Consider the following 13,423-nt stretch of genomic DNA (forward strand, 5'->3'; position numbering starts at 1 on the left):
ATAGTACGGAATTGTTCATGATGTTGGTCATCCTGTTTTGATGGCGGTGGGAACGGTGAGTGACATCTGGGGGTATCGTTGAGCTTGCTATATACGTGTAGCAATGGTAAACGGTCGATAAATAATTGCCATGTAACAAAATGAAGTTTTATAAGTGAAGTTCAAAGTACGTGCCGAGCGCGAAAAACGGAACAACCTGAAAAAGTTAAGAAAGTGGAATTTGGACTCCATGCTTTCTGCCCTCACCGGCACCTTTCATCCGTTGACCAATTATTCATCGCCATTTTGTTTAGCTTTGTCTGTTTATGATGGAAGTGGTTCAGGTTTCAGGTAAACATTTTACTTGTTTATGTGAGTGAATATGAATACCAGTATTATACTGTGTCCCTTGAGAGGTGTGAAATGCTTCCACATTTTGCAGCTTTGTATTGTGTATCGCGTTCGGAGTAGTGTTTGGTATTTTGCTGCTAAAAGAATAGAACAACCGGAAGTTTACAGCTAATTGGTTGGAGAATGGATGTAAATACTGTGCGTCTTTTGATTTTATGAGGTATTGCTGAGAAGATTAGTTTGGCATTTGTAATGGTGAAATGATGTGCTGAACAAAGGTTGATACAATTAATGTTTTATTAGGTTACTGTGAATGTATATGTCAAATTATGCCACTCTGAGATCGTAATGGTTTTGGTTGTATCAGTTTTAACAGCTCAATAAGAGGGGGAGGAGGTTCAATTGTGCAACAAACCCACTTACTTCAGAATGGTGATTTCTTCTGCGTTTGACATTATGTAACGATTTATATGAGTTTGCATGGGAGTAAGTAATGTATTTTGACATCAGTGAACCAAGTCGCATTAAAATAAACGTACTAATTCAGTAATAGGACCATGGGAATATTAATGAGATGCCGCGGTTTGGTGATACCAGTCGTAAATTGTGTTAGAGAAACATTTTTAATGCCAAGACAAGTGTAGCCGAACATTTTTGTTTAATGCCAAGCATAAGTATAGCATAGGATTAATATATTACCAATAATGCATAAATTACTTGAATAACAGGGGAACTGAAAATAGAATGTGTCATTGCACCTAAGCAGTGTTATTGCTTTCAGCTGGCAACATTTAGTCACTAAATATAGCCAGGAGCACAATTATATTTTTTATATGGTCTTGACAGATTTATTATAAATTTTGGTAATCAGATTCATAATTTTATTTTGTAACTGGAGGTTTGTTCTTATTATGGTATAAATAACATGTGAAAAAGTTAAGTGTGTAAAACAAGGTATTTGGTTAACCAGTAAAGTGCTTAGGAGACAAACAATTTTCATTGTCATGTGTTTAATTCCTGTATTGTGGCACAGGCTGTTTTGTGGATATATTATGAAATTTAGGAAGCAGTTCATTTTCAAGGGCCTGTGTAAGGATAACATAAATATTACACCAGGTGTCCAGTTAGATGTGCCTTATTTGCTTTATTTTTTTGACATAATTATACTAGTTATTTGTGTGTGTGCAAGTGAATTATTTCAGTTATGTCTGATTATGACAGATTAGTTTACATGAGATTTGTAAGTGTATTTCGATGATACATCTGGTTTTGACTGTTAAGTTTAAGTCTGATCCACTGAATGTAAGTTAATATGTCTGATTATGACATTTAAGTTTATATCAGACCTGAAATCCACTAATTGATATGTCTGGTTATGACAGTTCAGTCTGGTAAGAGTAAGCCAGGTTCAAATGTACAACATGTAACATGAGATATGGTGTAACATGTAGCATGAGAAGTGCTGAAATTAAGTAGTTCGTGTGTGTGTGTGTGTGTTTGTTGCTGGTGTGCCCAATGGGGCTGGATGTGACATGTCCAAACTGGCTTGCAAGCCACATGAAACTTTTTAGAACAGTTAATGCAGCTCATAGAAGAATATTTGGTGGTCATTTAAAAAAAAATGGTTAATTATAAAAATATACTGCATTGAGATCATGTTCTGGTCTAGATAACTGAGATTAACGGCCATGGGGATCTGTTGCGCTGACCACACGACACCCTCTATTTGCAAAAGTTGGCACCAACTTCGCCTACAAGCGGCGGTCGCTTGGTTGACATAGTCCGCTTGCGGACTAAGACCACAGTGTGTGTGTGTGTGTATTGAGAGCATGCACCTAAAATGTGTTAGCAACTTTCGAACTTATGAAAAGTATCGGGCTGTATGTTGTTTGATTTGTGTCTTTCGTGTGGACCATGCATAAATGAAACTCAAATGCTGCAAAATTTTGCATCTGAGGCCATGAATTTAATTTTATCCATTCTGGTCCATCACACTTGTTAATTATTATAAAATGATTTGACCATACAGCCCGATGTGACTCAATATATATTTATATAATGCCTTTACATATTTTGGTCAATTGTGACTGTCTTCAGAAGACAACAGTTCCACAACATTTTGTTATTGCCTTCTGAAGATGGTCACAACTGACCTAAACATGTATGGGCATTATATAAATATATACTGAGTTACACTGGACGGTGTTATTGAAACCACGAGGGTTCAAACCACAGAGGCTCTTGTGATTTATTGGTATTATGTAGTTCCACAGTAATTACAAATTTTGATATTTATTGTTTAATTAATCACAGTGAAACTACATTGATTGCTAAGATGGTTAGCATTGAATGATATTTATTGGATTGAGTAGGCTGGCCTAGTGGCAGCGCTCTGGACTTTTATGTGGGAGGTGTTACATTTTTTTGAGCTAAACGTCCTTGAGTGACATATGGAAGCTGGTATATTAAAATATTAAATATAGTTGCTCACAGTGGGGAAAGAAATGTTATACTTAAAGCAAAATTATGTTGTTGTCATTGCTTATGTGGTTTACAATCGAAGGGCACAGGGGGCACAAGAAGTTTATGGTGCGTTGTAAAATGATTTGACACCTCAGCTTATGTTTGTGATTATTGTCCTTTACTGGAGACAAATAAGAGATTCCCCAGCTCTGGAAATGAAGACCCTGCTGACAGTTTTATATCTGATGGTCCGGCTGTAGTGTATGTGTTGCAGTAAGAACCAAAAATCCATAACTGTTTACTGAAACATTTTTGAGGGTATATCATATATGGGGTAGGGAACGTTATGGAAGGAAAGTCTTGTGTGTGTTCAATGAAATTTCTGGTGTAGTGAACTTGGTTCCCATCCCATACCGAAAATAGAATCTGGTAACTTCTCATTGATGAAGTAACAATCTACATCATTATTTGATGATGTTGCACCCTCAGAGGTATTTTGACGCAGTTTACTGGTTCATACTAGTAAGAACTAGAAGTCCCAAAGCACAGGCAAAAGTAGCATTCCTTAAGAATTGGAAATTACTACTGCTGTTGGTAAAAACCTGATTCAGCTGCAATGTCTTCTGCTGTTTTCAGTAAAAACATGCTGTCACATCTCCATTAGAAGTAGTACTTCCTGGTCTTTGTCGTTATGAAGGAAAGCCCCATAATTATTATACAAGTTATTTGTTCATTTCAAGGTAAAAAAAAAAAAAANATATCCTATACAGAAGTCATGCATGTCTATGTGTGACTTATTAACAGCACGTAAACCACTGTACAGACTTTTTTTTTTTTAAATCAGAGTTGGAGACTTTTAATAAAACATGCCAAGCAATTCCAATTTTCAGCCTTATGTATTCATGGCAAAGTTTACTTTATGTAAAGTTATGTATGAAGTTTTCATGTACATGATAAACCATTAATTAAATACTGGATTTAATTGAGCTTAATCTTGCATTTTTTAAGTCACTGGTTCCAATTTTGGGGGCAAATTTTCAGTGCATTGTCCATGAATATGCATGGATATGCCAAGTGCTTTGGACTCTGTAATGATAGAAATTGTTCACATTACTGTATGAGTAAATTGTATACTTTTTATTTATACTTCATTCTAGATGCACCACATAGTTTGAAGTATTTGAAGGAAAATGGGCAGTGAATGTTCTTCTCATAATTTCTTTTGAAGGAGTGGAATGTATTATAGTGACTATCCTAGTTTTCTGGACTTAACTTCCATAATTTTTACTGTTCCTCTTTGGTTCTAGAATAGCTCAGTGTTTATAGTAACTGGCTGCAGGCTGGATGCCCAGGAAGTAGGGGTTCAATTCCCAACAGGAACAAGAGAATTGTCTCATCTCAAAATTGTTGAGGCTGGCTGTGGTTCCCATTCTGACACAGGGGCACTTTCCTGCAGGATAAAGCAGCAAGGGTGTGAAGCTGGCTGCTCACCTCCACCTAGTTTCAAGGCTAAGAATGCATGGAGCTGTACTTCCAATCCCCATACATCTTTATGCCATTGTGCTTAATTTTAACTTTTACATTCATTTCTATTCCATTGTATCAGTTTACATAATGAATATACAGGGTGTTTCACGACTTTAGGTCATAACTGCAGGANGACATGATGAATATATTAATGATAGTAGCAAAACTGTATCAGCTTTATGACATACAGTTAAATGGGGGAATCTGAGAGAATGTGTTCTGTTTAATACTTTTTGTTCTGTGAAATGTATGGCATGTTCTATAGAGATTCAAATCATCCAGTTGGAAAACCTGCCAGTTAGATAATGGAAATATGGCTGCTGGTGTAGAATTCTAATTTTTAGTATAAGTGGTAAATTGAGTTTGAAGGTTTCTGACAATCCTTTAATCGAACATTTCAAAAAGATGATTCTGTTCCCATCATCTGGTGAAAATGTGAGATATACTTAATTGGGCCTATTAAGTGGGGTAAATCTTTACATCTGGAAATAGAGCCAGTTTCTGAAATACCATGTTTCTTCAACCCAAGTTCGATGCTGGACATATGCCAGGTTAACGCTTTGCATGCTACATAGTGACTAGATTGACTTTGGACACATGCATTACAACTGCCACAGCTGATCAGTAAATACAGCCTGTCCTTCAATAGATGGCATCAAGTGTCCCCTATTTTTAGATAAAAGAATGTACTTTCACATGATACATAACTGCTGTTTTAAGGTCATTTGGGGGAGCTATTGGAGGATTTTCTGTGCACTGTCAAGCAAAAAGAGAAAGTACTGACAAGCAAAGATTGCTATGTGCCATTGTTGATCCCATCAAGTGATGGGGTGTTGTGACTGTGTTATTGTCTTGTACAGATATTACTCAAATGAAGAGAAACTTCAAGTGTAATGTGTTAAGGTTCAGAATAGTCTAAATATAAAACAGTTTGCAGTTTTCTTACATGTTCTTTTCCATTTTCTTTTTGAATGTATTAAAAAATCCAGGAGCCAGGGTAGCGAACTTGGTATAAGGACTGGCTACAGGCTGGGCTGCTGAGGCTTCAGAGTTAAAGAGTCCCTGTAAGGGCAAGATTTTTACCTTCTCCATGTCGTCCAGACTGGTTCTAGGTCCCACCCAGCCTCCTGTCCGATGGGTACCGGGGGCTTTTTCTCCAAGGGTAAAGCAGCTGGGACGTGAAGCTGACCAGTCACCTACAACTTGTGCTGAGGTCAAGAATACATAGATTTGTACATCTGTTTCCCTATTTGAGGCATAATGCTCTATTACGAGGGGGAATCGGTAAAAAGGTCACAAGTATAAGATGTAATAAATGTGATATTTGAACCTGGGAAAAACATTTCTTTCTTGACATATCCTCCACCAACATTGATACACTTTTCCCATTGCTTTACCAGTGCATTGAAACCCGCATCATAGAGGTCTTTTGACTTTCCATTTCAGCCTCTTCATCATCAGTGAAACATTTTCCATCAAGGTGGCAATTTCTTGACTCAGTTGTGAACCACTATATGGGTCAAACACTTCCCACCATTAACAGGAAACTTTTCTGTATGAATATCCTTAGTACTGAGTCCTTTTGCCCACAAAAATGCATAACAGAATGCTGCTCTTTTATAATACACTCCTCAAGCACAGTCACCATTTTGACTACCGAAACCATTCTCTGAACAAGTGTTTGTATGTCTGCTACCTAGGTTCTCATGTAGCTGGAATTGCTGCTACCTAGTGGTAGCACAGAAAACCTATTACATCCGTTACAGCTGTTTTACTTCCATTTGTGACATATTTACTTACTCTCCCTCATTGATCATTGAAGGTTGCGGTGCTAGGGCTGGATTTTATGGCCCACTCCTCATACTCTCCCTCATAGTTAAGCACAGCGACAACTTTACCTTTCTCTTACAAAATCCAGTCTTCATGGATGGTTGGTCCAGCACATGAAACTCCTGTACACGAGAATGTTGTTGAATGTGCAGTTTCAGTAAGAAACTTGTGTTGCTCCGTCTTCCTTTTTTTTTTGTGCCTGATTACTGATATCTGATATTTAATTGCAGCAATGCTGTTCCTGTAAAAGCTGCATGGAACTTTACAGCATGCCCCAGCTACACAAAACATCACCAGTTTATACAAATACACAGTACGAGGGTGGGGGAGAGGACATCACTAATCGCAGAACATCTACTAGTGATGTTAAAAAGGTGAGATTTTGAAGCATAATTTTACTTACATATTGTGACATGATAACTGAAAGAAATTGTCCACGCTAGGTTATGGTAGTGTAAACCTGTGTCGACGCCATTTAACAGAGATCTAGTGCAACGCAGTGGCTGGTAAGTAACATGCAACAGCTGCTTCCCATGGCAGCAGACGCACACAAAACAATAGAGGAACTGTTGGAAACGGTTTGGTCTGTCCTGATGCTAAACAGACAGACCAACTTACCAGCTAAGGCCATGTGGAGCAATGGATTAGGTGCAAGACAGTTGCCAGCTGGTAATGACTTGAGCACAGAAGCAGAGGACATGTTGGGATCTGTTACCTGGCCACAACTGGTAAAAAGACAGCAGACTGGGAAGTCTTTGTGTGCTGTAGTGGGAAGTTGAGTACATGAGTTAGCGAGAGCACTATACTTGCTTGTAGTTACAACTTACGTGTGCTCAGTAAATCCAGTTACCAACCTAAACCCCATGTGCAGTCAATTTCTTTATTACAATTTTGTTATTAAAACTGTCACAACACAACTATATTAAGGTCAGTACCTAGTTTGGCTCTGCTACATGTTTCGGCTATTAAGAGCCATCATCAGGCAAATACATGGCTAACATATTATATACCCATGTGTAGTCACTAAATAGGTGGCAGAATGTAGTTTGATAAAGTATTGTATTTCTGAAAAAAACTGATGACGGGATTTTGGTGGATTTACACATTTTCAACGTCCCAGAATATAAGAATTGTTCTTTAATGCATTGTATGTGTATGAATATGTGCCTTACTGGCACCTGAGAAATTTTACAGATTATATTCACGCTCATTATTTAGTGGTTTATCCATCATTTCAGTACCTTGTGAATATGAATATTCTGGCTCCTAAAGGGGTCCCTTGTGCTCCCAAATAAGAAGATATTGATTTTCTTTATTGTGGCTCTAATGATTTTGGTTAAATTTTAGTAATTTATCTACACCATCTCTGCAAATAAAACTTTATACGCTATGTCCTCAGGAAAATAGTACACGTTGATTTTCCCGAAAATGGTTTTACCGATTTTGATTATGTTGATCTTCTTTATGGGAGGTGAACCAAAATATATTTTTATGATCTCAAACATCATAAATGTGACATTATTTAAGGTTAGCAGAGGCCGTAATCCTTCAAGCATATACAAGAGAAAGTGAAGTGTGTGCAGTACTTTTGTGCAGATTCTGTATGTTGTGTCATGCAACTGTTACAAAGTTTGTAATGAATTTGCAATTTGCTTATATATATATGTATATTTTTTAATGTACTATCAGAGAATGTGATGCAGGTTGTCTAATTGTAGGTGATAATATGTTTGGTTTGTAATTTTAGTATGGACCAGTGTCGAATGATGCATTGCCATTGTTAACAAGTTCTGCATGGAGTGCGGTGATCCATCGCCCAGCTGATGAGGACTCAGAGCCAGACAATCTTCCCTCCACAGTGGATATGGATGCTATCAAGGTAAATTTTGTGGCTGCAGGGCATCTGTTTAACCTTTAATGTACTGACTTTCAAATTACCAGCAGCCCTCTGTGGCTAGAATTTAAATGGCCCTAAGTCTTCAACGTTGCAGACTTTCAGAAAAAACTATATATTTTCTGTTCTATGCAACATAGAAATACAAACTAACAATCTGAAAGACAATAAAATTTTCTACATATACACAAAAGAGCAAGTTTTACAAATGAAAATCAACTGATTATTTTGTCATGAAGTGCAAAATATAATCTTTATTATATATGTTATGAAATTCCAAAGGACTTACCCATAGTTTTTTCTTCAACCTTGAAACATGGTTATTTTGTAAATATAATCACACTATATACAGTAATATTTTGTTCAGACTGTACGCGAGTTTGAACTGCATCACTTCACAGTTTACAATACCTCACACCTTGAAGCGCATGTGCCACTTCTCAAAGCAGTCCACGACACACAGCGCAACATCACACTTTTTTACAATAGAAAAGGGTGCTCCTGCTTTTCTTATTTAACAAACACACACAACATCTTTGTTTCCCTTTGGTTGACCAGTGTTGTGAATGTTTCACCTCCAGTCGACTCAGTTGGGCAATACAGTAACATTTCTTTTTCTTTAAGAAGTGTATGGAAATTACACCCTGATTTTAAGAACATAAACTTAGGGGGGGGGGATGCAGTTTATATTCAGGCAAATGGAGTAATTTATTGTAGGGAGAACTGCCTTAAGCATTTTTAAAAATCGCAGTATATTTTTTTGTAATGTCTTAGTAATGGGGTGGGCAGGTCACATAGGACAAATTGGGGAGACGATGAATGCGTATATGATATTGGTGGGAAAGCCAGAAGGAAAGAGACCACAGGGAAGACTAAGGCATAGGTGGGTGGACAATGTTAAAATGGATGTTGGAGAGATAGGATGGGATGGTATGGATTGGATGGATCTGGCTCAGGATAGGGACTGGTGGAGGGCTCTTGTGAACAAGGTAATAAACCTTCGGGTTCCGTAAAATTCTGGGAAATTCTTGAGTAGCTGCAGAATTGGTGGCTCCTCCAGAAGGGTTCAGCTCCATGAGTAAGTAAGTAAGTAATGTTTTAGTATGAATTGCATTACTGTGTCAGGGTTCCCCAGCAACATCACTGACGGCTCCTAAGACTCCATTGGCTAATGTTGATGCTCTATGGAGTCAGGACAAGGAGGAGAGGAAAGAGGAGGTGTCAAAAGATCTTGGAGAAGCAGGGGGCAGTGAAAGTGATGAGAGTGAAGCAGATGAATCCGACAGTCAAGATTCTGATGATGATGATGATGGTGACTCAGGAGATTCTGTGACTGCCAATGGCTCGGTCAGCGATTCAGAGGTGAGTGAACTTCCATTATCTACATATACGTGCAGTAGTGATGTAGTGTAGTAGCTGCAGTCTTAAATTCTCATCACGTCACTGGATAATTTGTTATGTTTTCAATCCTACTTAATTTAGATCACAAAAATATATTTAATTCTGTTTAACATTACATAGCATAAGCAAATTTTGCATGTAATTTAATGCCTGACCCCAGCCCACCTTAGAATTGCCATAAGATTTCATGATTAGAACTCATGACACTCTGAGTCAGCTTAACAGTTGCAACTGGTTTGGTCCAAAAGCTTGCAAACAAATGTGTGGTTGTGTTGGAAATAACATATATTGCAAATTGTTTCTAACACTGATTAATTCTTCTGTGAATGCTTTAAGAACTGTGTTACATGAAAGTGCACTTGTTCATCCTGCGTTATAACTTAATATCCCAATCTTTTAACTCTTCATGGGCTTGGCCACATTTTAAGGAAAACAACTTTAGCAAAGTCCCCAAAACTAATCGATAAACTTGGGTGATTTAAGATGAGTATGGATTATATTCAGGGAACATTTAGAATTGATATGCATTTATGCTACTATATTTATAGACTCACAAGGTTACCATGCATATTACTGAAGTACAGTCAACTCTTGATTATCCGGGGGCAGATTAACCGGTTTGCGGCTTAACCGGGGCTACTGAGGCTTTTTTGAGGCTTATATGTTGTTTAATATTCATTCACTTTTGTTTCACATAGCGAGTTGTAACACTATTTTCACACTAGTGTGAACCGAGCTCTGCATTCTTTGGTCCCGTTATGCTAACACAATGTTCTAGGGTAGGGGTGAAAGAATGCAAGGATTTGTGGAAAGTTTCAAGGACAGATACATCGCCCCAGTTAGTATCTTTGTATCGATCTTCAAGTGCGTTAGCAAAATGTCAGGGGCTAAAGGAAGCGTGTTGTGTTAAGTATTTAACAGAAAAAGGAAAATGCCGCGAAAAAGTAAACGACAATATTAAATTTTTTTAAGCGTTAAGTGTGAATATTCATAAAAAGTGTTGGATGTTGTTGAAGACTGTGATTGAAATAACTAATTCATACTTCAGTGTAATGTAAAAAAAGTATTAAATAGGCCATGAGATGACATAAAAATGAGGTTGAATAAATTTAAATACAGGTAGGCCTAAAGTATTATGAAGGTACAGTATTACAGTACTACTTTTAATAAAATTTGTCTTAACCAGGTTTTCGATTAATCGTGATTTCCATCCCCACCAGTATCCTGGATAATTGAGAGCTGAGTGTATATCATCAATTTTCTCTGAATCTTATGATTTGTAAACAACATCTTTAGGATGTGAGGTTCTCACAGCACTGGTTATTAAGAGTTCTGTCTTCAAGGATACAACGCCATGTAGTGCATAGAATGTCGACCAGCATTTTGGAGGAACGTATTGCTACCATCTTCAGTGTTTTAGGTGATGTGTTCCTCAAAACATTGTTTCAATTTCAGTGACCTACTTGGCATTATATTACAAAAGATAAAACTATTTGGTCTTGTGTTACTAACAGAAATATTCAGTATTTTATTACAAACGAAAGCATATTATTTGTACTGCCATATTTTGTCCCAACTCAGTGTCGTCATAGTTATTTACATTCAGATCTGAATCACTGTCTGCAAATAAATCTTCGTTTACTGTCAACAGGAGATGAAAAGACCCGGCCTGAAGAATGGCAAGTTTTGCAGCATAGATTTCATGTAAACAAAAATTATTTGGCATTTGCATTTTACATAGAAATGTTATGAATGTACACAAATTCCAAAGAGTCGCCCCTTTCACCATGTTTCTTTTTCTTATTCATCGCTGATGTTGCAGCTACCTGAAAGATTGTAAATTCATGTGAATTGCCATACATAATACCTCTTTCACCCATCACTTCTGTTCTAGAGTGTGAACATGGCTGCAAAATGTGGCCCTGTCAGAGAATATATTGACATCCAGTGCACTTGTGAGAAGTTCCTGGAGACCTAACTTGTATTGTAAGCACTTACATAATTCTTCATGCCAACTATGTGAGATTTTGGTTGCACATGTAAGGTGCATACTTAACCAGTGTTCATCCATAAACCTTATTTAAAAGGCACGCTATTGGAAATTATTTTCCTTCAGCACAGGAAAGAACTTCATACATGTTGACACTGTCTTCTGCCTGACATGAAAGTCATCTACACTGTTGTTTTTATTACATGCCAGTTCAGATTGTTCGTGGAATCTGTTTGCTGGTCTGCTTGGATCCTTTTCTATCCAAGGGAATGTAATTCTTGGTTTGTGCATTCTCTTCTGATTTCCATAACATTGTTTTGTGGCATCTTCATTGATGCGCCATCCTTGTAGTTGTTTCACTCCATGGAAGCATTTCTTCAGATGTATGTTTTTCAAAGCATTAGGTAATTCATGTAATGTGTCTCTTTACATCTGTGTTGTGAACTTCCGATATGGCTGGAAGAATCCACTGGACACCAAGCCATGATGACACTATAGTGTAACACCCAGACTCACAAATGTAGGGATCCAATTATGCAAACAAGGAAGGCCTGATATTGTCCCTTTAAGATACAGTAAAACCTGTCTTAAATGGAATGTTAAGGGCCCAGAACTTTTTTCTGCTGAAGCCGGGTTTCCATCTTATCAAGGTATACAGTAGTAATTAAACCAGGAAATGCACGTATTTTAGACAAAATTAAACACCATACTCATTAATTTATTCACACTGTAATCATTGAACACATGCAAACATTACACTGAACAGAAAAAAAAATTGCAGTACTCACTTTTTATAATTTTACCAGAACTCTAGAAGAGTTTTTTTTTTTTGCATGCAGTTTACTCTGTTGGCTGCCTGACTTTCCCAAAACATTTTAGCTTGAGAAATTACACTAAGCATATCTGACTCATTCTGTTGTATGGCAAATTCCTGCAGTTCGTATCCCTTGATTATGGATTATTGATTATTGACAGTAGTTTCAAAGGAAATTTTCAGACCCCCCACAGTCTGTCATCTTGCCATCACAGTAATTTCAGTACTGTGCTACAAGCCATGGGTTCAGTTCCCAATGAGCGCCATTGGATTTTTCAGTTGCCCTAATCCATCCAGCCACACTATGGTCCTGGGGTCAACCCAACCTCCAGCAGAATTGAATGCCAGGAATATTCCTGAGTGTAAAGGGCTGCTGGCATATAAGGCTGACAGTGTCACCGCCCTCTGTGAGGTGATTGTCTGGAAGAATGTGGGAGCCTCAGCGTCTCACAACCCTGTGGGCCCCGTGGCTTGTTACAGGGATAGCTTTACCTTTTTTATCTCTGCTTTTACAGGCTACCTATGTGAGAAATGTTGAAAGTACTAATAGTCTGTGGTATATACTATAGACCGGCCACAACAAAGGGAATCGATTTCTGACAAAATATTTTTCAAATTACAAACATCTGATTCACATAGGAATGTATTCTTGTGTTATGCATCCTCAGTGTATTACGATTATTTGCAAAGAAAGTTGATTATCAGGAGATATTTCACACACCTTAAAAATATAGTTCTTGACCTATAATGCGTAAATAATAGCAGGAACCTTTTTTTAAGCATTTTTATGAACTGTGTATATCAGATACTTCTGGTACTTGTCTCAGTTCCACATACTTTCCATTGTGATTGACGTTTTTCAAGAGTAACATTTCAGGTGACTTCCCATACTTTCTAGTGACTTACTGTAATGTGTAGAATTGTTCTTTCAGAATCCACCATGACTGAAATTGATGAACATGCATGAAAAATATTGCTGAATGGCCATAAATGTCGTGAGCATGAGTATGACGTGAATGTAAGAAGACTGTTTCAGACTGTGTACAGCTAAGTATAAATGTGTGAGCATGAATATGATGAAAGTGTGTGAGAAATATGCAGATCATGTGAGCATGTATATGATGAAAATGGGTGAGAAATATGCAGATCATGTGAGCATGTATATGATGAAAAT

The 13,423-nt window shown here is 37.4% G+C and overlaps 1 protein-coding gene across 6 annotated transcripts in view; it reads left to right on the forward strand.

Moving 5' to 3' along the window:
- Positions 1–13,423, forward strand: part of LOC111870378 (histone-lysine N-methyltransferase ash1) — a 110,284-nt gene continuing 96,861 nt past the window's right edge. For 2 of the 6 annotated variants that reach the window (XM_023862613.2, XM_023862618.2), the window contains exons 1-4: positions 622–816; positions 6,381–6,524; positions 7,898–8,029; positions 9,170–9,406. In XM_023862613.2, the coding sequence (XP_023718381.1) occupies positions 811–816; positions 6,381–6,524; positions 7,898–8,029; positions 9,170–9,406 (519 nt within the window). In that variant the 5' untranslated portion in view covers positions 622–810. The other 4 variants (XM_023862616.2, XM_023862617.2, XM_033753817.1 and 1 more) reach the window with 4 other exon arrangements.

The sequence above is a fragment of the Cryptotermes secundus genome, unplaced genomic scaffold (genome assembly GCF_002891405.2).
Source record: "Cryptotermes secundus unplaced genomic scaffold, Csec_1.0 scaffold938, whole genome shotgun sequence".
NCBI classification, from domain to species: Eukaryota; Metazoa; Arthropoda; class Insecta; order Blattodea; family Kalotermitidae; genus Cryptotermes; species Cryptotermes secundus.